The sequence below is a fragment of the Scomber japonicus genome, chromosome 8 (genome assembly GCF_027409825.1).
Source record: "Scomber japonicus isolate fScoJap1 chromosome 8, fScoJap1.pri, whole genome shotgun sequence".
Classification (NCBI taxonomy): domain Eukaryota; kingdom Metazoa; phylum Chordata; class Actinopteri; order Scombriformes; family Scombridae; genus Scomber; species Scomber japonicus.
Window position 1 is genome coordinate 22,041,714 of NC_070585.1, and position 26,517 is coordinate 22,068,230.

General features: G+C 38.3%; 1 protein-coding gene across 1 annotated transcript in view; it reads left to right on the forward strand.

The window, feature by feature from the left end:
• The first annotated feature begins 1,928 nt into the window (after positions 1 to 1,928).
• Positions 1,929 to 26,517, forward strand: part of gfra4b (GDNF family receptor alpha 4b) — a 40,243-nt gene continuing 15,654 nt past the window's right edge. The window contains exon 1 of the mRNA XM_053323992.1: positions 1,929 to 1,998. Coding sequence (XP_053179967.1) covers positions 1,956 to 1,998 — 43 coding nt within the window. The 5' untranslated portion in view covers positions 1,929 to 1,955. The remainder of the gene's footprint in view (positions 1,999 to 26,517) is intronic.

The window sequence follows — 26,517 nt, forward strand, 5'->3', positions numbered from 1 at the left end:
ACAGACACCGACACACATGTTTACACACACACATACAGTAAAGCACACACACTGAGTCTGGCTGATCCAACATGGTGACCCGTTGTTATCTGCTCCTCACCAGCTTTGTTTGCATGGATCATCTGGAAACTCCATTTGTTGTTGCTGTTTTGGAGACACACTAAAGGGGTGAGTCAACAAACTCCAAATGCACATCCTGGCCTGCTGATGTTCCCTTTCGAATGAAAAGGGGGTTCTGAACCATAAAATGAACAGATGGTGCGAAAGTTGAATTCTTAACACTAAAGAATCAATAACTGTCTGTTTCAAAACAGTGAGCAGCTCTGAAAATGGAGCACTGCAGCTCTGGTAGTGACCAGCAACTGGATCCACCTCTCCATGTGGGCCAAATGTTTTTGCTGCTGGGTGGAACAAAAGGAAAACCTTTAACAGTGGTAGATAAATACAACAATCTCCTTTTTATCCATAATGTACAGTATTTGGAAGGTTTTGTCTATACACACAGGAGACTTTCCAGTGTTACAAACAACCTTTCCCACTGTTAACATTATGAATGTGGTCATTCTTATCATTTAATAGCTATGCTGGGTAAATATGGCCAATTTAGGTGACTCACCACCTAAAGCAATGTGACCTGGGAAGGATTCTACTAGAAGGGACTGCCTGTCTGTCTGCATTTTATTGTATAGCCAATTAGAGGTGCGCTGTCGACATGAATTTCAACTATGAGGTCTCAAACCTTGTGTACACAGGAAACCTAAAATGAAATAGCTTAATAGTTAGTGCCCCAAATCTGCCTCATCTAAGAATTCTGCTAAATCACTGATTGATATTCATTTTTTTGGTTAGTGTTCTGGGAGCCTTGTTAGACCTTTATCAGCACAGAGTCACCACTTTCAGAAGGAATATATGGTTAAAACATGACTATTGCACCACTGCAAGTCTCAGATTGAGACCTTGTAACACGTTTGATCGATACTGACTTTAAAATAGAGACATTTCACAAGAGAGGCATAAAAAATAAGTACGACTTTACAAGATGTGCTGGTGCTGGTACAGAAAGTTATCTCACCCACAGACAATATGTGTGCATCAAAATCAGGTTTTCAGCACTGACATAAGCACACTGAATCACAAGTGCAAGACACTGAGCTGATGATTAAGGATAGAAAAGGACAATAATTGTGAAAAGGCAAGCCTTTAACAAACCCACATAAGTACTGTAAAGGTTAGAGTTAAAATAAATACTGATATGTATATATATATATACATATATAGTGTGTGTGTGTGTGTGTGTGTGTGTGTGTGTGTGTGTGTGTGTGTGTGTGATAAAATGTATACAATGAAAATACAGACCACGTACTGACCACTATCAGCATATCATTAATGCTATAACATGATTTTAAATAAAACCACAAAATAGGTATAGGTCCTTATAAACTATTCTATACCACATTTAAAGTCCCGGTAGGAATACCACAACAACTTTGCGCTGCAGAATTAACCAGCCTGCTCAATGTCCTTTCCTGCACAAACAGTTTTCACTCTCTCCCTCCCTCTTGGCAGTGCTTCTTCCCGGCAGCACTCAGCACCTCTTTTACAGCGGACTCGTGGACTTGTGCGACCACCTCTACGCGCAACTGAGGGCTCTCTCACAATACCGGACCATACAGCGCACAGGGCAACTTTCACTCCCATAATTACGCATGGCTCTGCCTTTGCGCAAAAGCGCGACTGTAACAGCGTCTTGAAGACACTGATGGGATTTTAAGATAATAAACCACAACCAAAACAAGCTGAAAGAACGATTTAAGGATTAAAAAAACGGAGATTAATCAGCTTGTGCCAATAATGATCTCTACACGCTTAACAGGATATCCTCTTCTTGCCGTGTAATTGTACAGCTCAAGGTGTAGTTTCGACGCGTAATCTCAATTTATCATTTTTGCACAGAGATGGATCTGTGGGGAGTTTATCTGTTTCATCTTACAACTTTAGGTAAGTGACGACTTTTTTTAATTAATTCAGCAAATATTGTAATTCTGTCTTTAGCTGGAGAGGAAATAATTCATCTTGCCCCGTTAAAGCTGTGATTAAAAAAACAACAAGATTATATAATTAAGTAAAGGGTTTTGTCGTTTATTTCTTGAGCCTTTTACAGTTTGATTTTATGATTGTCGTTGACAACAGTCAATCAAAGTGCTATATTTCGATTTTTAATTAGGGGAAACTTGTATTAATTTATTAGATACATTTCCTGTCACAGATCAGTTGGGTTGTGTTGCGCTTTGGTGATGGGCTGTGTGAAGACGAGGCACACACATTTAAATGAGCGTATGTGTGTGTCCGTGATATGTGTGTTTCTCCGTGTGCACACATAAAAAATGCAAAAATACATTTTTTTGTATGCATCAGTGTGTGAATTAGCTTCTGGCTTCCAGTAGTGACTCACTGCAGTTTACAACTGTGGTGTTTTCATCATGCCAGGCTTATTATAGTATTATAGTCGACTAATTAATATTCAGCCTACCCCTACACCAAACAATGTCAGTCACATTTACCTACTGTATGCCTTCAAAGTTTTTTTTAGGAGACTTGCTTAATTATTTATTCTGGTAAACCCTCCAAAAGTTAGCATCTCAACCACTAGATCAGTCATTACAATGAGTGTCACCAAGCTACCTGCTCTCCATGTAATTGAATGAAACTGGAATATTGATTTTTGTGGCAACAACCCACAGTGTTGATAGGAGAGCTGGTGTTGTTGGCTCTCAGGGTCTCTTTGTCATTACCCATATGTGTCAATCTCAGTCCTGCTGCCACACTGCTAATATAATTATACTCAGTGGTGACCATGACACCAGATATGACCATTCTCATTTTAATTAGCACCAGCTTTTCCTTCTTAACAAAAGCAGGAATGTGCCTCTTTATTCATTATTAATATAATCTATGAAGGTTTGCAATAGAGAAATGAAGGGACATGCCAGTGAGAAATGCTGAATGAAAAAAAATACAGTTTGCTTTTCTGCTCTATAATGACCTTTGATAGTTATTTGGCATGATTCAACTGCTAATTGACAATTAACAGTCATATGCCTGAAAACATCTTCAGTGCAGATTTATGTTTATAAGTTTTTCTCTATTCCAGAGAAATTGCTGATATGTTGTTACTTTTGTGATAGAGGATTCTAGCCTGTTTAGCCATCTGCCCAAATCAATTAACAAAGACAAAACTGCAAAAGGTCAGAAACTATGGGATGTTTGGATGACTCAACACATTTATGTAGCATTCTGGGTAGTTTCTGTCACTTCCATGGCCTACATGCACAGAAATCTGAGCTCACACATTATTCAGTTCTTCTAACCACCTTAGATACCTGCAAGCCAATGCAGAGGGTGCTCAAAATCACCGCCATTATCCAGAAAGAGCTCTTAAGGCAAACATCAGAGCAACAATTCCCAGCTGGGAATAGTGGCCATTAGAGATTTAACATGTTTTAAATATTTCTTGGGAAACTATCTCATATAGGCAATGCCCTCCACTGGACACTGTGGGTAAAAATCTCCTCCAATCACACATAAGTATTAGCCAACTGAAATTTGCGTGAACGTAGCTGGCCAATCAGGATGTGCCTGCCTGAAAATGGTGGAGTCTGCAGTATATAAGACAGTTTCAGTGGTGTCCGCCATCCTTTGCTCTTCAGTCAATGGCAAGTTGTTCACCATCCCGCGCAACATTCACTGTCAACTGTGGTTCTCCCTGACACTGCCAGACCAACCACCTCTGGGGGTGGAGGCATTGGCACACATGACGTGGGCAGAAAAGCTGCTTCATGCTTTTCTACCCCTGTGGCTCATTGCTCTACTTTTGGAGAGAGTGAGACAGGAACAATTGATGGTCATCCAGTTTTGAGGGGCTCTGTCTGAGGAGGTGAGGGTGTGTTGTCCATTCTGGGCCAACATCTGCAGGCTTGGTTCCTGAGAAGGTCAGGCCGATTACATATTGAAGGTGTAGTTGACACTCTTAAAGTGTGTGCAGCAGCCATCTCTACCTGTCACAAGGGCTTTGGTGACAGACTGGTCTTTAGCCATCCTTATCATTATGTGAAATGTTTCTCGCAGGGGGTCAGGAGGCAACACTTGGTGCAGCCTGGGTTGGCTGGGGCCCCGTACTTCTCCACTGAGGCAGCCTAGGCTATGAGAAATAGGTGGGCTGCGGCAACTAACCTTTAACCAGTCAGGATCAGTGGGGCTGGTAACATCAGAACCAGCCCCACTGAGTGCTCCCACAGAGTCCAGTGGAGGGTGGCACTTGTGTAAGATAGAATGAAGCTTATGATATTGTAACCCTAGATCTATTTGCACAAGTGGAGCCCTCCACCTAAAGCTCCTGCTACTCCTACACTGCTTGCTGAAGAGGTTGTGGGATGTCGTATAGTGCTGACGCTGCTTTATATACTGTGGGCTCCACACATATTCATGTGGGCATGTCCTGATCGGCTGGCTACATTTATACAAATTTCAGTGGGCGAATACGTGTGTGGTTGGAGGAGAGTATTACCCACAGAGTCCAGTGGAGGGCTCCGTCTGTGCTTACAGAACCAATATTGTCACCTTTGTTTTTGTCTCTGTTGGGTGAAATTATGTTACAAGAGTGTAAAACGTCTGTGTGCTTACTTGTGCTCAATATTTACTTGTCCAGACCATGTTCAATATTCTTTCCTTTTTTTTTTGGTAAAAAATGATAATATTGACTTATTTTTTATTATCTCCAACTCATAGTCTTACATGAATGAAATTAATCAAAGTGATGAATATTTATTTGTTCAAGGGAAATCAACAGCGGAAGTTATAGAAATCACACAAAGTCATGTTACATTTTTGTAAATGGTTCGATAATTTTACAACATGCTTGCATTATTAAAGCTTGTTCATTGGGTAGCGGGTTCTCTGGTATGTTGGTTTGTCCTGAGATGTGGACCTTGAGGAGAGATGATGTTCAGTCTAGGTCTGGAGGTCTTGAAGAAGACATACATCTACTGGACAGTCAGCTTACATTCAGAGGAGTTGGGAGTTCACACTGCATTACTGCTGCCTCCACTGTTATGAAAAATAAAATGAGCCCCACGCAAATAGTTGACTGTCAAACTTTGATCAGATCCACAGGGAGGCCCAAAATTATATGGAATTAAGCACAATTGTGCAGTGCAAGGTTGTTGTTTTTTTTGTTAGATGGAGATTGCATTTAGGATTAATAGGTCAAACTGAAAGCATATAAAATGAACCTGGCGAAAACCACTATTGACAAGGACATGAAATATGAAAATTCAAAATATTCTAATAATACAAAATATTCTTATTAGGTTCTGACATAGCTTTTAAATTTTCTTTTTTCTTTTTTAACTTTATATGATGTACTATTTTTAACCTTGTTCCTCAATCAGAGCTGCAGCAGCATCCAGCTTCAAGCCTATGATCAAGCTATATTTTTTGATTTAATGGTTTTGACATTGTGGGGATATGACCTGTGTCTTTAATGGAGACAGATAAGTACTGCCAAGCATGCTATTACCTAGCATATTGGCTGGCCTCTTGTAGGGGATTTGTCATGAATCTCATTTGAAGCAGCCCATCAGATGCTCATGCTTTCTTCACATGAGGCAGATGTGTAGATCCTTCCAGTCCAAGTAAATTGGGGAGAGGAGACAGTGTTGGGAATTTTATCTACAGTAAACATTAATACCACTATAACACATAATCGCCTTGTAAGACAGGATGATGGACATACATTTAATTAGTATTTGAACCTCCATACTCACTGTTGCTCAAGGTTAAATACCCAGCCATCACCGTTCAGCTCTATACACATCTCTGCTAAACTACATAATTACACAGCACTTTACATAGTTCTCTTTCTCATTATATACAGTTGCAATTGTGGGAAAACTGATGTAGTTTTATGGCATTTTTAAATATCCATTTTGTCACCTTATGCAAAGTCAATGCAACAACAAATTTTCTCCAGTCATTTTGAAGTATTTATCATTGAGAGCAGCAAAATGTAGTTCCAGTGGAAGCGCAGATATTTAACTTGATTTATTTAGTTAGGAACGGTCAGGGAAAAGACGATGCAAATTGGTACTGGCTTTAGGGAAAAAGCAGCATTCAGTTGATACGCATATTTTCCAATTAACTTTCAGCATGGCCTAGAGTGTGTTTTACTCATGGTTACCAGTTCAGCTAAAACCAAAAAATGTTATTGCTTATTGTGCACATTTCTGTCTGATTCTTAGTTTGAAAATTAATTCAACAACTTGCCACAAACTAGTCTCCAGTTAAAACAGCAACTCTTAAAACTGATTTTTTTTTTGCATTATAAACGTTTAAAAGGCAGGTTTTATTGCAGCTGTTATCCTTGTAGTATATTACAACTTAAATCACTGTACGACACAGGTATGTCAGTTTTTTCCTGTGATTTTTGCAGGTAATTCAAGAAAATGCATCTTGAAATCAATCACTGTTCATAAACTCTGTCAACTATCTTATAGTTATTTCTTGTTGTTCAGGGCCCTCTGAAATTGTTAGAGTAATATACAGTATATGAGATAATTCTGTAGTTATTATGGAAATTCATGTTGACAAAGCTGAGCAATGATGTTAAATCCAACTTGGAAGCCCAGTCACGGAGCCATATCAGATAAGTAAGTTAATCAAGTACAAACATCAGTCTAAAAGTGGTTAAAGGGTGATTTTCCTTTATATAATGTATTAAATTATTACAGCAAGGTAAAATACTATGCAATATGTCAGATATGGAAGTTGCAGTCATGACTTAATGCATCTATCCTTAAGGCACCTTAAAGCTTTGCTGAACTTTTAAGATAACCAATTATTAGACCCAAAGGGTCACTGTTGCATCTTATGAGCCTCATAGTCTACAGGAAATAAAACTGTATAAAAAGATATGAGTTTTCCATCTTAACCCTATCAATATATTTCAGTAACTTACTCCCTCGCTGACAGAGGTGGGGGTTAAAAGCTTTAGAGACAGAATGGCTGTTACACATTTCCTGTAGGCTGCTTCTGTACCTTTAAAATGCCTTTGTATTTAATTATTAAGGTTTTTGAAATCTGCTGTTGAGCTGGCACATTACCATTCATGTGATGTCAGTCAGTCTGATGCCTTTGACCTTTAATGGTGAAACTATTCAATTTCTCGCGTAATCATCTGCCTATAATATTAAACTGTATTAAAATCACACAGTACATACAATTTTGAATTAAAGGTAGAGTCAGTGATTCTGGAGAGAGATCGTTCAATACAATTCCACGAATATCTCACGGTCCAGACATTCTGTGTATGTGCTGTGTTCATACATAATAATAATAATAATACATTTTATTTAAAGGCGCCTTTCTTGGCACTCAAGTACACCGTACAGAGTTACAGAAGTTAAAAACACATTAAAAAGAAGCAACAGTACAAATAAAATATAAAAATAAAGACAATATAAAAGTGAGCATTTGGCATCAGATGGAATGGGCAGTTTTAAACAGATGTGTTTTCAGTTGTGATTTGAAATGGGAGAATGAATCGATGTTTCTGAGTTGGGGTGGTAATAAATTCCAGAGAAGGGGAGCAGAGCGGCTGAATGCTATGCTCCCAATAGTGGTGAGACGGGTGGAGTGGACAGACAGGTGCATGGAGAAAAAGCATCTGAGGGAGCGGGAGGGAGTTGGGACACGGAGGAGTTGGGACAGATATGGGGGGGCGAGGTTGTGGATGGCCTTTAATGTTAACAGAAGGACTTTGAATTGGATACAGAACTGAACTGGGAGCCAGTGGAGCTGTTGGAGGACAGGAGTGATGTGGTGGATGGAGGGGGTTCGAGTAATGATACGAGCAGCTGAGTTCTGGACCAGTTGAAGCTTATGGAGGGATTTGTGAGGGAGGCCGAAGAGGAGAGATTTGCAATAATCCAGACGGGAAGTGACGAGGCTGTGGACAAGGATGGCTGCAGTGTGGGTGGTAAGGGAGGCGATTGATGTTTCGTAGGTGGAAGTAGGCAGACCAGCTAACGTTATTGATGTGGGATTGAAAGGACAGTATGCTATCAAGGATGACACCCAGACTCTTAACCTGGTCCGGCTCTGTAGATGGGAAACATTTACTCTGAGCGAGCGGCTAACACTGTTCCAGCCAAGCAGCAGGGGGCATTCGTGTTCATTCAGAGACAGATGGAAGTCCTCAGAGCAGCTGTCTGTGAGGACATGAGTCTCCCGTCTCCAGCACCTGTTGAATGATGAGGGAGGGCTGGAGAGAGCGAGGCCTTGGCCAATTCACACAGAAAGTGTTTTCTCACTAAACAGATATGCTTCCATTTTATTACACATATCAATCCACACAGAATCCGTGACAGTCTCATAAAGACCCCCCACGTTTCTTTCTGTTGTGTTTAAGGAAGCATATTCTGAGCAAACAGCAGTTTAAAATCAAACAAATATCTTGTTATGTATCTTTTGAACTTATTAACACTATTCGTGAATCAATAAATACAAACACTCTTTGTTTCTTCTTGAGGAGTCGACATGCAAACTATTTTGGTTCAGTAAATTTCTGCCGTCAGTCGGCTTGACGAAGGTAGTTTATCCGGCCGCTGTCCTCTCAGCTCTGCAGGTGCTGTAGCTGACAGACCACTGCTTCTCTGGACAAAGATGCTGAACGTAGGTTGAGTGAGAAGCAGGGAGGCCACAGAGAGGTGGAGAGTGTGGAAGGACTATTGTGCTCACATGATTTTCTTTTTTTTTCTGTCTGTGATTAAGTGTGAGAGGAAGAGAAGTGATTACACAGGTGATGCATTGCTCTGAATTCTGCCATTTTTTGTCCTTTGGTCATTCCCTTGGCCATGAATTTAAGAGTTGGAGCTTCAGAAAGAGCACAAATACTGGGGTGTATTTGTTTGGGTGTTTAGTTCAAATATCAACCATCTTTCTTCAGAATGACTGACTCCACCTTTAAAGAGCTGCCGACGTCTTGAAAAGATGAAAGGACAGAGGATGTCAGAGTCATTGTCGAAGCCTGTTGGGGGAGGGTTAAAGCCAAAGACGTACCATTGATTAGGCGTGATGAATGTGGGTGAGAAATAAATGAGTTTGAGTTTAAAACCCTAATCCATTATTGTAGTCGAGTGCCTCCAATTATACCACTGTTAACTCATTACTGAATGTGTTGACATTTTGAGATTTATGTGATTGAAGGCATTCTGTTAGGAGAAAATGACCAGCAGCAAGTAATGGCGAGATACAATATGAGACTCCTGTCTATTTTACATTTATATTCTTGTTTTAAGAGGCTTAGTGGCTTAGCTTGTACATAAAAAAAGGATAAACTCCAATTTGGAGTTACAATGGATGGTAGGGGCTGTAAAGTCTTATTGTTTATCCACCCATTTTTTAAAATTTCACGTCAAACGCTTAATTTTGGCAGAGCTTTTTTTTTTTAGTTAAGCAGAGTCTAGCCCTTCAAGTTCTGCTGCTTAAGCTATTCTATAAGTTTTATTTATTTTCACAAAGCCTGTCTAATTTATTTCAGTTTCTTCATTCATGGGAACATCTTTACACAGAAAATTCAAATTTTATGGTTTACTTAAAGCTGCTACAATCAATAAAAAAAAAATCACTATATGGATATGAAAGGTATTGCAAAGTATTTTGGTGTCTTTCCGCTCATTGTTTAGTTTTGATAACACTCAACTTTACTGTTTTGGTTCACTGCAGGATAGTTTACTGGGGTATGCATCAACAAAACACGACTGTGCCCCACAGTGCCAGATCAACATTTCCTTCTATTTTGCCCTTTCTTCTAAGCAAACACTGAAAGGTAGTGGCTGGTTTAGGACAAAGTGTTTACTCAGGTTATGTCAGGGTCATGCAAAAGTAACTCTGAAATGTGCTCTGGTACAAACACCCCACTGTGGTTAAAGTTGGTCATGGTTAGGTGCTTTGTATTCGAAGAACATCTCAGTGATTGTAAATCAATCTTCCTAACAGGAGATTTTATTTTGTTTGATTTAAATCCTTTCTCCCAACTGCTGAGCAAGTAGGATGAAATGTTGTGGGTTTAGTGAAAGAAAGCACATTGCACATGGAAAGATGATGCTATTCAGATCCTTGGAGATGTGTCAAGATTGACTCAGTGAAACATGTGTGATGGGCATGCTATGCTATATATTTAAAGTTAAAATGCAGTATCTGCTTTCACTCAACCCGTTTTTTACTTTGGCTGTCCCAACATCGCCCTCAATTATAATTTTTCTGGACCAATTATAAGATCTCAGGTCTGACTCTTGGCTAAATGTTAAGAAGCTCTCCATTACACTGGGAGGTGATGCTCAAAAGTCAGAGTAAAAAACTGATTATAACTGTCACTGCAGTGTGAGAAAATAATACCAGTGATCATTATCTAAATTCAAGTGACAGTGATATATTCACAGAGAGGGTTTCCTTTAATTCTCCGAACACATCATGTTGAAAACTTCCATTTATCACCAATCTTAGAGATAGAACGTGATATGATGATACAGTACTTGCATAAGGAGGGCCTGATCAGACTGAAATCTGCCAGTTGAGAAAGAGTCTCTGAAGTTTTTCATGGAGATTTCTGTAATAGAGATGGATTTCACAAAGAGGGACTGTCTTTGAGAACTTTATGCGGAATCACACGTGTGAATATGTCAAACAGTTGCATACCCACTACATACCCAATATATGTTCCATCGCTCTACTTTTGAGTAAATAAAGAGTAGTATGCATCTTTTTGGACGTACTGATCTGTAATTATCATGTCACTTCCTGAGAGGTTTCCTGCCGATTGAAGATGTGTAACCATGGTAACCCGTGCCAACCATAAAGTCTGAACTAATTTTAAAAATGTGTAACACCTAGCAAAGCTAAACCTTACTTAAACTGAAGCATTATACTGACATTATGTCAGAGCTACCCTAGTCACTGCCCACCATTGTCTGTTATGTTGTTGTTGTCATCATCACTACTGCATTGTATTGTGGGATATTCATGCTTGAATACTGTGATATTTCCCCATACAGTATACACTTAATGTACTATTACTAAGGTTTTAACCTACTAAAAAAATCCCACATCCTAACTAATACAATACTAAATAGCATGTCTGCATGGCATTTCTGACGCAGTCTCAGATTTTAGTAGTAGCCACACCTGCCATCGAATGTTATAGAGCACTCCCTGACCCTTAGAATATGCATATCTTGGCAGTTAATAGGTACAACAGTTGGCCCTTTGTTCATCACTTATCAGTGTTTCTTCTTGGAGGAGTTCTGCCTAGCCATCAATCTGCTGGGAACTGGAAGTTGAAGGTCGAATCACACAGCTTTGCTTTTGATATAATTTCCACACTCTCTCACACACCAGTTATACAAGTGAAAAAAAAAAGTTCACACAAATACATGATCATAAAACAGTATAACATGAAAGTATAACATGTAAGTATACATTTCCATTAGAGTTACAGACATACAGTGGCCTCTAAGGGCCAACAGAGGCTCATTAACTCTGAGTCTGTCTGTGGTTATCCAGAGAAAAAACACTGTTCCAGACAAGTAGGCACAGCCCCAGTGTGACATGTTTTCAAATAGGAGGCTTAAGCTCCACTTTCTGTCTTCTTGTTGTATTTCTGGGACACTGCTAAATCTATTTGGCATGTCAGTTTCATGAAGATAGATGGAAGTGGATCTTGGAAGAGTACATGTGACAAAGGTCCAAGGACATATTTTTCTGTATATATATTTTCCCTCCTCCAGTTAGCTGAGTGTGAAATTAATATTTTCATCGTACACAAAGGCTACAATATGGCCATTGAGTATGCGTAAGTAATTATCTTTTTTTCGAAGAATACACTCAAACATGCGACTTTGGTGAGATTCAGAGAGAAATAATCCTCTTAAAAAAGACAAAATTAAGATGTGGACTTCTGTTTGTGTAAATAACAGTGCTCTTTCTTCCTCCAATGTAATAATCTTCAGTCAGTTTTGAGCTTCTTTTTGATTAATATGTAGAGTTTTGCGTCTCCTCTGACTTGCTGGCATTAATAACCACAAAGAGTGCAGACAGGGAAGTGACTCTCTGATAAACCAGTCATCCGTACCGTGTTTTTTCCCTCCAAATAGAAATGACAGCTGCTGATATTCATCACCTTTACGGCTTCCAATTTTCCTGTGTTATTATACACTGGTCAGTTATTTGAGTAGCTTTGTGCAGCAGTATATCCTTGGAGCACTAATTAACACCTAGATAAAAAGTATTGCAAGAAAATAATAATATATATACAATATAATTTCCCCTGCCTCACTTGACTTATTCTTTCCATAAACACTGACATAATATGCTGTCCTATAAGTTTTCAGATATGTCAATTTCTTAAGTGATGTGAGCCAAAAACTTTTTGAACTAACCACAAATCAAGAAAAATCAAGAAAAAGAGCTACGATGTTTCTTGAAAAATGATAGATGCTGCCTTGTGTCATTGTGGTCCCAACACAGGTTTTATACCATGGAAGATGAATGAGCTCAGTGACTGAACTATTTAATATCTGTGGCTGTGCATATGTACTCTATGCTATATTACTGATATTATTTAATTAAAGTAAGAGTGGTCTCAAACTTTATAGTATTTAATTACGGTTTCATTGTTTGTTTACATGCACAGGCAAGTGAATTACACTGCAGTTCAGCCAGCAAATGGAATAGTTTCTTATCAGCATTCCCAGACTAGACCATATACCAGCTGAGCTACGGCACCAAACAGTTTTTCACTGAAATTAATTCAGCATCTTTTATGCCTAGGAGGAGCTCTACAGTTAATCAAATCAGTGAAATCTGTATGTGGCCTCATCGTAGCCACAATAAAAAGCAATGACTGGAAATGCTTGTTTGCACGAAATAAATTGAATTATTGTCTAAACCGAGAAATATGAAATACAGGAAATGGCAGAATGGCACTAAGCTCACTGTCTGGTAGCTGTTCATGGACCCTCACAGGTAATGTGTCCTTACTCTAAAGCAGGTCTCTTGTACAGTCACAACGATACAGTCTGCCAGAATGAAAAACGTTGGATCTTATCTAACAGTGCAAAACGTTCTTGTCAGAATCACAGTCTGCATCCCAAAACAAGTTATAAGGTTTAATTTTGCATAAAAATTACCTGCTTAGAATTATAAATTGTCTGATATTACCAAATTACCATGTTGAAAATCTTTAAAATGGCATCGAAAAAAATTCAAGAATCTATGAATATTCAAATATTGTTCATTTAGAAAGATTAACTGCTGGATATAAGATGTCTCCTACTTCACTGGAAAGTCCTTTGTCAGTGTGTGTGCACTGGAGGCTTCAGGTTTCCACATCACAGTCATGTAGGTTGGACCAAAATTGGCTCCAAACAAGTTGTAATGTCACAAATCATTCTTGAATTTAAGGTGACACGCTTGACTGTTGGATATGAAAACAGTCTAGTGTCAAACTGCACATACATCATCCTGTACAGGGAGGCTTGAACATCTGAACTGAAGGAACAAGAAGAAAAACACATTTTTGAGTGGAGGGTTTTTATAAAATCAATCTCAAACCTGCAGTGTAGCTAAGATTCTCATCAGTTTTCAGACAATAAACCAAAAAACATCTGTTTACCAAAAAATGCCAGATGTATCAAAGTAATTTATGAATGCTTGAATCACAAAAACAGTCGAAGAAATCTGCCAGTCTGTGCTGTGCTTTAGATTTGTATACAGTCATCCCCAAGAGCTTTGTTTGAATATGGCAAAATATTTAAAATTTTATTAGTTTTTTAAAAATCTTTTGTCCATATGTGGTGGGTTTGAATATTTGCTCTGACCAGTCCTGTGTTATATTGTTACTGTTCTTGTTACACTCCTTCTGTTTCCTACCACAATCCAAAAATCTACAGGAGAAGTGAACTGGAGACAAAATTTCCCCTTGGGTGGGAATGCAAATATGTTTGCCTGCACTATATGTATCTGCCATGTGATGACCGGCAATCAAACCACCCAGTTTTTCTCTGCTTTTTGCTCATGCATGCAAAAATCTGCCAACAACTGTCCACGACCCAACCTAGAAACAGTTGGGTGTAAAGGATGGAAATTTTGTTGCAATGGGGAATGCATCAGTGTATTGACTTGACAAGAAGACCAATTCTAAGGCTTTTAGTAGAAGTTTTAAGTGAAGCAGTTCACAGATGAGCACCTAAAATATGAAGTGTTCATTCACTCTGAAATTGTTTAAATATGTCTATCCATGTAAGACTTATGTGGCATCAAAGCGGTGTGGTCTTAAAGGTTTATGCAGCAATAAACCTTAAACACCATGGTATGTGGGTTTGTTTGCTTTATCCTTCATTTCCTCTCCCATACTTATGTTAAAAAACAATTAGTCATTCAATCAATTATTTGCCAGAAAATGGATTTCACTAGTTTGTTACAATCAAATGTTTCAGTCATTAATCAAACATAAATGCCAAACTTCCACAAGTTCTAGATTCTAAATTGTGAGGATTTGATTATCCTGAATAAATATGACTATTGGTCTGACATCACTCTGGGTTCTGGGAAACCACAATGGGCATTTTCCACTGCTGTCTGACATTTATAGACAAAACAATTAACTTAGAAAATAACCAGCACCTTAATCTTTAGTTTTCAAAGTAAACATTTTTTTAATCAAAATTAATTTTGGTCTGGTGCAATATGCTATGTCCTACCATTGGCACCAATGTTGCTACACCTATCAAGTCACCAATGTTTAGTGAGACTATGATGATGAAAATCTTGTTTTTACAGTCACTGAGTGTGTGAGAGTATGTGTGTTTCTCACTTGGCTTTTAAACTTCCAAACAAGAAGATAAATCTCTTTCGATTGACTGTCGACTGGAAAGTCTACACTTGCAAGCAGCTTATTTATCTGATAATTGAAAGGGACTCTGCAAAGCATTTACAAATCTGTATGGAGATTTGGTCTGGAAATACATTTCCATGTTGTGAAAATTTTGTTCAACCAAAAACCCTCCTGAGGTGATTAAGTCAACTCATCGCCTACTGTATAACCTTGTAATGAGAATATGATAGAGGGTAGATTGAGTGCTGCTTGATTCCTCCAGTGTTCCAGGAAAGGAAACACGCCATTACCGAAGCAGCAGACAGGAACCGGCTGGAGGGCACCTGTCTGTGTGAGCTGCAGTGGATTTACAACATCTGCTCCATGCAGGAGAGGATGCCACCTCTGTTCACCGCTACTTGATTAATTATTTCAGACACAGCGAAAGACGTAGCCAATAAATTGCAAATTGTGTGCACAGAAGATCAATGATACTTGTATATCAGGAAGATAGTGTTATTAAATCTTTGTTCAGCTCTCAGGATTGTTTGTTTTTTTTCATTTAGTAACTTCTTATGTGCACATGAATGATTTTGTGAGAATGCGATTGGCTTCTTCTGCTACATGTTTGTATGTGACAGGAAACCTAAGTGAGCATGTTCTACATTCATAACTTTCTTTGACACTGCAGTACTTCACATGTCTCATTAATGTCCAGTGTGTGACGAGACTTTGGCCTCGTTTGTGGAGGCCTTTGACTCTGTCACCACCCTGTAGATCCAAATCCCTTTCCTCTCTCTATGCCTTGTTAGGCACTAATTAATTGGATCAAGAGAATGCCACTAAGCGTTTGACAGCTCGATGTGAGTGATAACTGTAGAAACCAGAGCCACATTCCCATGGATACGCCCCTGGAGAAGAATCACTCTATATTACTGTAGGTCCTTTGACTCTCTGCCACATACATCCAGGGGGATTCAACAGTGCTGCTGTGATAAGAAGCAGGAGGACCCTGCTTTGGAGGATGCAGTGGGCTTTATTTTCAGTGGTACTATGTCATGACAAATATAGAAAAAACAAGATTAAAGTTATCTTCATCACGGTAAGTTTGATATAATTAAAGCTGCAACTAACAGCTCTGAGTAGAATAACTCAAATCATGAACAGTAAGTGTTTATATTCGAATCAGAATACAAATATAAGAATATATGTATTATTATTACACACATATACACAAACTACATTCCTTTATTTTATTTATTTGTTGCTAAAACACTCATTAGAGCTGAGGAAGTGAGGATGTGATCCATTATTAAAATGTCAACATTAATCATTGTATATATATGTATATATTTATTTTATTTACTTGTAATATAATAATGCAAATACTATTTGACAATAACTATCACTACGTTGTCAAAAATATTTAAAATTTGCTGTCAAATTTAAGACACAAAGCTATTTTTATTAAGACATTAATTTTTTATTAAGAGGGCTTTGTTGACTTCCTGTGATGCAGGATCAATGAGCCATGTTGTTGAAGCCCTATACATACTGTTTTATGGCATAACAAGTCAGGGGTAGAAATATATGTGGCCCACCCGTTGGGAAAGATTTGATATGATTAAGGTTCTGGGGCTGTGATCACATGCATGGAAGTTTCTTTGGGCAGACCTGCTCATTAACGGTGCAAAAAATGGCAAGTAGAAGGTAGAGAAGCTGATAAGTCTCAGCTCTAGGTGTTCTGTAGCATTGTTATTGCTTCTGAGATGTTGATCCATTGCCCCACAGTTCTCATAGTCTGCATCAGAATGAGACACCGCTTGATATCTCTTACAGCATCACACGCTCGGCCTACGGTAAGAGGAAAGGTGCTTTTGAGTCAGGTTGTGAAGGGGGAGGGGGGAGGTCATGGAGGGTGGGGGGTCTTCAAGGCAGGTTTGTGAAACAAGCGGCTGCCTGAGATTGCCTCAGTTCTTTTACCCTTCAGACCTGGGAGGAACACCTGCTTGGGGTTAGGGAGACAACATATGGTTATGTTGTGCAAAACAAAAGGTCATGTAAAAGCTGATGTTGCAAGGCCACAAGACGCCTGAAAAAACAGAGGTTATTTCAGGATTAATATCCTGCCCTGAGTATTCTTTGAATGATGTTCTAGAGATTATGCAAACAATTATGAGGGACAAGAGAGGGGATCATAACTTCTTGGTTTAATTGCAGTCAGAAGCATAGCTATAGTGCATGTGCAAGTCTCTTGATAGAAGTAATTTGAACATATTATTTTATAGTATTGCATGTAATGAATTAATACTGTAATAAAGCAACCATTCGGGAATTTACCACAAAGAGCAGCTTGGCATGTTCACATGTGAATATTATACAGTTAAATTTAGATAAACACATTGTCACTATTTTCAGTTAAACTTAAACCATACTTTACTGGACACTTCACTCTTTTCTAGCCTTCTATGTTTTTTAAAATTTTTTTATTAACCATGTAAATCACATTAATCTGCCAACATTCATTTTTGATCAGTTTAACAGACCAGGAATCCTTGAACAGTCTGTTGGGAAGAGACACACGTTGAATTCAGTATGAGGTAGCCTTGGCAGTCTTGGTACTCGGGGACAAAGGAAAGTAAGGAAAGAGATCTATGTGATTATCATACAAATGGTAATTTAGTGCACAGTAAATTTATACAGTGCAACCAGGTACAGTGACTAAAATTTGTAATAACAAACAATAATAATAATTTTCTATCCATATGCAGATATCCTTCTGCCTTTATTTCTCTCACATTAAAATCATTTGTTATATGATGTTTAAATTGGTATTACTAAGTCAACTTAAAAAAAAGCCATTTCACCAAATTGGAGCAGCGTGAGACCCGCTCCGAACCCGGGTTGTGCTGGTCAGTTTAAGTGCATTGACACATTTGATCCGTGTCACTGTTTGGCCCTCAGGGGGTATAAGAGAGGCAGAGTATCATATTATATTTGTCAGGATTTGTGTGATATGGCACTAACGAGGAGATAGTTGTTATGAAAGGCCTACCTCTACTTCCACTGTTCAGACTCAGCCGTATTTCAAAAGTGAAGTCAGCATCATTTTTTTCACTTCCTGTACTTCACAAGCCAACTCTTTTCTCAAATACAGGATCTACGGTGAAGGAAGGCAGAATCTTGATTACAGTCCACCATTATGGTAAAAACCTGCAAAACGAAAAACAAAACAATAAATAAAAGCAACTTGAATGATGCTGGAATTGCAGGGTCCATCATTTATTTATTATATCTGGGAATGTTTTGTTGTAATTTTGTCATACTAGAAATACACAACTTGTTATTCTGTCTGGACATTTTTAGATTATTTTAAAATGATTATTACTTACTTATAGAGGCACAACAAACATGGTTAATGGAACCACTTATTCAATTACACTTTGGCTTCAGACATGTTTAGCCCTGCAAGCTATAATCCAGGCAGCCTGTTTGACTGAGTAACTATGAATTTCAGAAATGAAATTAATTAGGATATTGTTATGGTTTATTGCCAGTGGAAGAAAAATTGAATTGACTGAAAAAAGAAAACTGTAATCATTTCATGCACAGTATTGCTTTTGTTCTACAAACTGTGACAGAAATGTCTAATGGGTTTTTTGTTAGAATAATGGATAGCTGTTTCAGAAAGACACAGTGTTTCTGTTTACAATGAACAGCGAGCAAAGGATGAAGCTCTAGACGTTAATGTCAGAAAACAATGCCTGCCAAAATATTGGAGTAGAAACTGCTATATATATATAATGGCTTGTGTGTGTGTGTGTGTGTGTATATATATAAAACAAATAATGAAAAACATCAGTTCATATTAAAAATAAGGGAAGAACAGGACTGGTCACAAAAGAAAATCACCCACAAACACACACCGTGCAATTAAAAAGTATAAATGATAAAATAATAACTAGACTGATTTAGTGTACAACCATGTGGAGCAACATGTCATGTTATAAATCTCTCCTGTGACATGCTAATGAGGAGAGGGAAATGTTGATGCTTCACTGTCATCTTATCCTGAAAGTATTCACACTTTTTTTTTTATTTTAAGACTTTGCACACCACTTTAGCATTTGACTGTAAATTGCGTTTATCACTAACAGTGTCATAAGCATGACTGACAACTCTGAAAACTGAAAATGACAAATAGGTGCCCAGGTTTTAGATCCTCAGGTGATGACTTTCACAAAATTTTGTGATCATTTTCAGAAGTCCCACCATGACAGACAGTCCTGCTGTGACACACAGTGACGCACAGAGATTTGATATTAAGATTTGAGATACAAGAAATTGCTTGTTTAGCAGTGGATGGTGTCAGACTTGTGACTTTATACTTAAGCCTCTGTCGACTGAGGGCTTATGTTCCTTTTGATCTCCAAGCCATGCCTTTGGTGTCTCTGATCCCTTTGTGACCTTTCATTAGAGGCTTTAAAACAGTGAATCACAAAAGGAGCCCAAAGAAACTGTAACTGAGCTACTGCAAATCACTGTTGTAGTCCCACGGGTCCCTCCTCTGCTGCAGAGTCTACCATAATAGGTTAACATCTGGTCATGCTGACCCACATTTCACTTTTTGTCATCTTAATGTCGGCTATGGGTGAATGATAATTTCCCTACGCTGACAATCTCTTGTGGTTTTTAGTGTTGCGGATCCTGGATTTCTAATGGAGACACAAGAACACAAAAAATAAGATATAAAGCAAAAATGCTTTTAAAATGCCATGCAACACAATTAAACAATGTACAGCTAAAACAGGCAATATCACTGTTCATCCTTAAAACACAGCATAAGACCTGTGGATTCTTTACCTTAAAATTAGGGTTGGGTACAGTTCACATTCAAACCGATACTGGTACCAGTACCCAACAGTACCTTTTTCAGTACTTTACTCTCTGTGCACTGTGGCTGTCTCTGTTTGTCCTCCTAATATCTTCAGATTTTGTTATGCCAACTTGTTTTTACTGAAGAATAGCACCGCTAACAATGCTCTGCTAACAAAGTTCCACCAACTCAGCGATAATTACATTTAATTTCCCCCCGTTAAAGGAAAAGCAATCAGGAGATAGCAAAATACTTTTAGGTACATCAATGAACACAGGAGATAAGTTTCAGGGTCACATGTGTCAGTAAACTAGGAGGGATTAAAAGGCACATAACACCACCATCTCTCAAGGTTACCAAAATTTGGCATTGTTTGGTCTAACATGAATCGATACTGTAGTATTGATGTAATAATCGGTTAAAAAAAATAAACCTTTAAAAGTACAAAGCTCAGTACTCAATCCTACTCAAAATAAAATACACCATGCATTTTTCCATGTTTCATCTCACAACAGGCTGATATCTGCTGAAAAGTGCTATTCTCAACATTCATGTGTGAGCTCCTGTCACTGCAGCTGCTTCTGCTGCTTTACAACACCACAGACAGGTCTCAAGGACTGAAGGCATGCTGGGAGTCTGAGCAATACAGAGGACCCTGCTGAAGAGTATCATCAGTAAAAGTGCCCATCAATCCTTGTATTGGAATGTGGGGATCCTCCCCCCTCCTGCAATGACTCGAGTGACAGGTACAGCTGTCAGGTATATGACCTTACCACCACGTCAGACCCAACACAAGGTTACTGCATGTTAAAGCAGCGATGACAGCGACTGTTTGGTAAATATTTCCTCTGATTTAGGCAAAGTGGTTCTAACAGTTATTTCCAGTATCCCAATATAAATGGATTTCATGCTTTGCCAAATTAAGTTTTGTGTCTTTCATGAATAGTGACCCTTAGCAACCGTTACCGGGTCTGTCTTTTTTTTTAATTTTTTAATTTTTTCAAAACCTAAAACAAAGAGCAACCATGTAAGAATTTACTTAACAGTAGAGCTACAACTAATAACTACGCTCATTATTGATTCATCTGTCAGTTATTTTCTCTATTGATCAATTACTTGATGGTAACCACTGTTTTCCAAAAACCAAGATGACATTCTCGAATGTCTAGTTCTGTATCGACCAGCAGTCCACAACCTTTATCCACAACCTATATTTCCTGTTTATTATCATAAGGGATAAAAAAATAAACCACATTTTAGAGGCTGGAATCAGAGAATTTGGAAATTTACTTCACAGAAAATGACTAAAAAAGTATTATCAAAATAGCAACAGGTGATTAAACTAATTGATTAAACGACTAATCGCTGCAGCTCTACCTAACAGTGTGTTTATGTAATGCAAATGTTAGCATGTCTGGCAATTAAGCTTCCTGCTCACAGTAGTAACCAAGCGTTATCTCCAAGGCCAACGAGCACATATTCAACTAATTATATTAGTATGTAGGATTACAGGTTCCATTAAAAAAACTGCTACTGGCAGATCGACAACATACTGTAGCATTTCAATCTGTGAGAAAGCTAATCCTGGATGATCAGTTTCAGCTTTTCATTGGATTTGAGGAAGTTTACACTCCAGCAAACCCTGCAGTGTTACCTCTGACACCTCTAACATAATGGTTGCTAAACACATCAGTTGGACCACATCTTTCAAAAAAAAAGCCTTTTCTCTGATAACATTGAAAGCGAAAAACATACAAATAATACACAATAACACAGACTGTCTTGCATTTATAATACAAGGACTGATAAGCTGTACAACACAAGACCAATACTTCTTTATTTCCACATGTATGTGGATCATTGACTGATGTGGACGCTGACCTTCTTATCTGAGACATGCAGCTTTGACAACAGTCTTTTAGTATATTATTATGTATGTATTTGAGTATTGTGAGTATACTTAAGCATACTCAAGTTCCCTTTTACAAAATTGTTTTTAAATTAGCTGGAAACATTAAAAAGTCAGCTGCAGACCTCATTCCTACCAACTACTTGGGCTATTTATTTATTTAAGTTTCATTCAAGATTGCAAAATTGACCAACTAGATGAAATGCTGGTTTTAGTCTACCGCTGTCTGAAATCAAGGAACCATTGTGTCTTATATGAGAATGGAAAGCTTTGACAGGCATCGCAACAGTAACTAAGGGGAGCAGACCTTAATGAACAACTCTGCAAACTAAGAGGCTGTTCAGGTGTTTTTTAAGAGAACACAGTGGGAATCTATTCAGAGTAAAAAAAATGGTTGATGGATGATTAATGTGAACAAGATTGGTGCCTGCTTATAAGGCATTCTGGTCTCATTATAAGAATGAGACATGATTGGCAACCATCTTGTAGTGTGATTCACACTTTAAAAAAAAAGAAAAAAAGAATCAAGATCAGTATTTGCACTGCACCCTACATTTGAGAAGACCCATCATTTGTATGCCCTGGTTGGCTGGCACAGTTCCTGCTCAGTGCTGCAGACAGCCAGCCACTCTCACAGAGAGAAAAACATGATGTGTCACGCTTTCTCCCTCTGCAAGCAAAGGACGATATGTGGATAAGTTAATTGCGAGCATTACATACCAATATTTGATGCACTCATAATGTCACCATTTTCAAGTGTAGATAAAGCAGTCTTTGTTGTGTGACATTGAGTCTGAACTTGACGAGCCTTCACACTGACATACCAATTGGTACACACACACACACACACACACACACACACACACTACTTACCTCCTAAATAATCACTGCCTTTATTTCATTAGCATCTGGGAAAATGAATTAAATTTAACTTTTCCAAGTCAGTATGATAGAAATTGCTCTGCTGTATCAAAAGAAAAATGTTCATATTTCCATTTCTCATCAACAGTTGCAAATTGCATGTCCTCCTCCCATATACATTTTAGAAGTCTCCTGTTATGACTGGAATATAGTCTCTCTCTCTCAAAAAACAAAGTGACTTTCAGAGTAATTCTTTTTCAGAATATCTCTTATAATGGCAATAATAACATCTTTCAACAAAACACAATTTGGCCTTGATTTTCCTTTTTTTTCTCCCCAATTTCTTCTTGTTAGTTCCCCTGAACCGCTGCATGCTTCCTCAGACCACATCCACACTGGCTAAATTTGAAAATACATATTTGTCTCTCATTTTTCTCCTCTTAAAGCAGTTGTTTTTCTGAATCGGAAAACATTGGCTACAGATTTTAGCTTTTGGAAATGACCCTGCATTCATTTGTCAACTTTCTGTTGCCTCTCAAACAGATGATCACACAATATAACTGTTGTCATTATCATTATTTTGTTTTTTGTCACCTGAGGGAAGAGGAAGACAATGTGATTTAGACATTATGATGTTTCAGTGGGGATCCAGATCTTTTTAAACAACCATTTTTATGAATGTTTTCACACCTCACTGTGTAATGTAGCGAGTCCACTGAAATAATAGGGACTAGTTAACGCTGCACTGGGATCAAGACTCAAATGTGTAGTTTGGCAGCTACTGTATCAAAGTTTAAGAATTGAAAGACTTGCACAGACTGGTCATTAAACATTACACACTATCTTAAGATTTAAGATTCTTAGGCTGTCTCCACCCTGTTGCACCTGTTTTTATTTACGCAGTTATTCTTAGTAGATCATCTGCAAAACGCACGCAAACAAAACACTACAATCTATTGCACCGTGCACACAATTTAGTACCCACTATTTGGGATCTTAGTAAATCAGGCCTTGAGAGTATTAGAAACTTTGTGTTGGTGTCTGATTAGCCTTCAAACTCACAGATCTGTGACTCAAACTGGGCTTCCTGGATTGTATTTCATGTCTCATCAGTACAAGAAGATAAATACCCCCACACCAACGCATCTTTTTGTGTTGTTTGTGTTGTGGTCTGAAGCCTTCTTACTGTGGATGTAATCTCAGTGAAGCAACAAACATGGTCTTAACTCTTACCACTTTGTATCCGTGTCTCTGCTTTCTCCAGCTTTGTCCTATGATGTCTGCACATCCTCTTGTGTTTACCACAGGTGGGAGGCAGAAATGTTTGCTGCTGGTGTTGAGATCTACTACCTATTAGCCTCCGCAAACTGACAAAGACAGTATCTAAGTGTTCTAGGCAGCAAACCGCCTGCCACTAATTATGTATTACATGGGAATTAGAGTGTTTGTCCTGTGGCCTTTTCTTATGGCTCCATAGAAACAAAGAATGTTGAGGCTGGGCTGGTGTATGTGTGTGTGTGTGTGTGTGTGTGTGTGTGTGTGTCTGTATGTGTGTGTATGTGTTTGCGCGCGCATCAGCAGATGGGTGGTATTGCTCTCCTTTTGGCACAGGGCCCATGACTTTAAGACAATTTCAGCCTGCCAGTGAAGCAAGCCTCAGGTGGTTCAGAAAGCCTTTAGAAACTACCTGGGGAGGAAAGGTTAAAACTTCTACAGAACACACACACAAACGCGCATACTCACACACACACCAAAGGAGCATGTTTCTACAGCTTCGCTCCAGCAACATTAACAAAAAGGCAAACAATGGAGTGACGGAGAAGATTTACAAGCCACCTCTTTCCAGCTCAGGTAAATTTCAGTGTTTACATGTGTTTATAGTTATCTATCAGAGAAACTTGATAAGTTTTGCCTGAATATTGGTTTTGGCACTATGAGCAGCATTTAGCCAACAATGAGCCAGATGCATTAAACTCTGTAAAGATTCAAGACCACAACTTTGTGTATGTAAATGCAAAAAATGTGTACAATATATATTTTCAGTGAGAGATTTACAAAACTTTGTGGACATCATAGTGAAATTGTATCTTTGCACATACATCTGTCTGCTCCACTAGTCCTCAGATGATTCGATGAAAAGAATGGCAAAGAAGAATCAGAGTTTCATATTAGCAAGATCCTCTAACAACACCAGAGGTCCTTCTGAACTGTGATTATGCCTGTGTAATTAATTCATCATACATGCATTTCTGAACCATTAGACAGTGATCATCATCATCAAACATAAGAGCTGTAATGATGATGATGATGATGATGATGATGATGATGATGATGATGATGATGATGATGATGATGATAATTTTGTTGAAAGCGCTGTTTAAACAGTTTACACAGTGCTTCACAAACAGACAAATAAAATGACAATGAAATAGACACCAAAAGTAAACTAAATTAAAAAAACTACCAAGTTCATAAATGTGCCTTTGACATTTCCATACAATAAGTGCCCTGGTGGCATTAGACACAAAACATACAACATCACTTAATAAACCCACAAGATTATTTTTGCATCCTAAATTCAATGTCTTTATTTTTTATTTTCCCTTTCACTCCCATGAACTTTGTATCTTTGAATTGTGAGTGCTTTTTAAAAAATTGTTTTTATGCTTACACATTACTTTCTACACCGGTTTGTTGTTTACTTTGTCTATCTGCCATTTGTTGCTTGTCAGAGTGGATTTTCAGAGCTTTTTTCACTAACACAATTTGCCTAAATGACATTGATGAGAGTGGGGAACAAACAACAGTAACGTTGTAGGCCAGGAAACCAAAGTAATAAGCTGAAAAGCATTAAAATACTCTATAAAGCTGAAGGGAACTCTATTAATTATAGTCACTAAACAAAGAACAGTGGGGCTGGACCGAATTATTATTACTCTGTCTGTCTGTCAAGATAAATTATTTTCATGAGCTGTTTCAGTTGCATTTTTGCTTGTCATCTTCATTCTTACCCGATGGCTATGAGAGCGTTATGGCAGTGATATGATCTCATGTGACTTTAACTGAACGCCACAACATGAGTCTTGTCAAAGATGCTGCTGATAGAGGTTGATTATAAATGACATAGTGCTCCTTTAAATCTCAAACTCCCCACCTCATTGTATCATTCAAGGACCGAAACCAAAACTGTCTTTCAAAGATCAAGAACACACACACTGTCACACACACGCAGACTCAAGCTGTTCCAAGTAAACTCATACTCCAAAGATCCAAACAAACTTTAATGCTACAAGACCTTTGCAACTGTGCAAGTCAGTCTTACAGCGTCTAGCCCCCAGATCAAACGGACCCGGGTTCCCACTTGCAGCAGTGATTCGAGTTATGAATAACAACCGCTGTCTCTAGCGCGTCCAGATCTAATCTTTGTTTACAATTCGCTCCCTTCACACAGCAGCCCTTAAATTACGTGATTAATCTGTATGTTTGTTTTCTTTTTTCTTTTTCAAAACTGTATCGGGGGAATGTGGAGCTCAGAAATAAAGGTGAAAAGTAATGTGTAAAAAAAAGTCAGAAATGCACATGGCCTATAGGAAAGAAAGAAAAAAAACACCTATATTGCCACAGTGGGAGAACATGTCAACATCATGTTTTAAAAAAAAAATCTGTTAATCGCTTAAATGTCCTTACGCTGTGTATGTGTCCATGTTTGGAGATGGAAAAAGCAGTGAGAGATAAGGCTCGGCTTCCCACATACATCTCCTTTCTAGCCAGACCTCCTTTTTAGGGAGAGCATCGATTAAAAACAAGGGTGATGATGTTGGTTGAGAAGAGGAGATGATTATCAGGGGACTAAATGATCTCTTTTCGGGACCTGATATTTTCAGAGAGTGTGCAATGTCACTCAGAAGAGCACAGGTTTTCAACACTTCAGCAGACCACTGAATC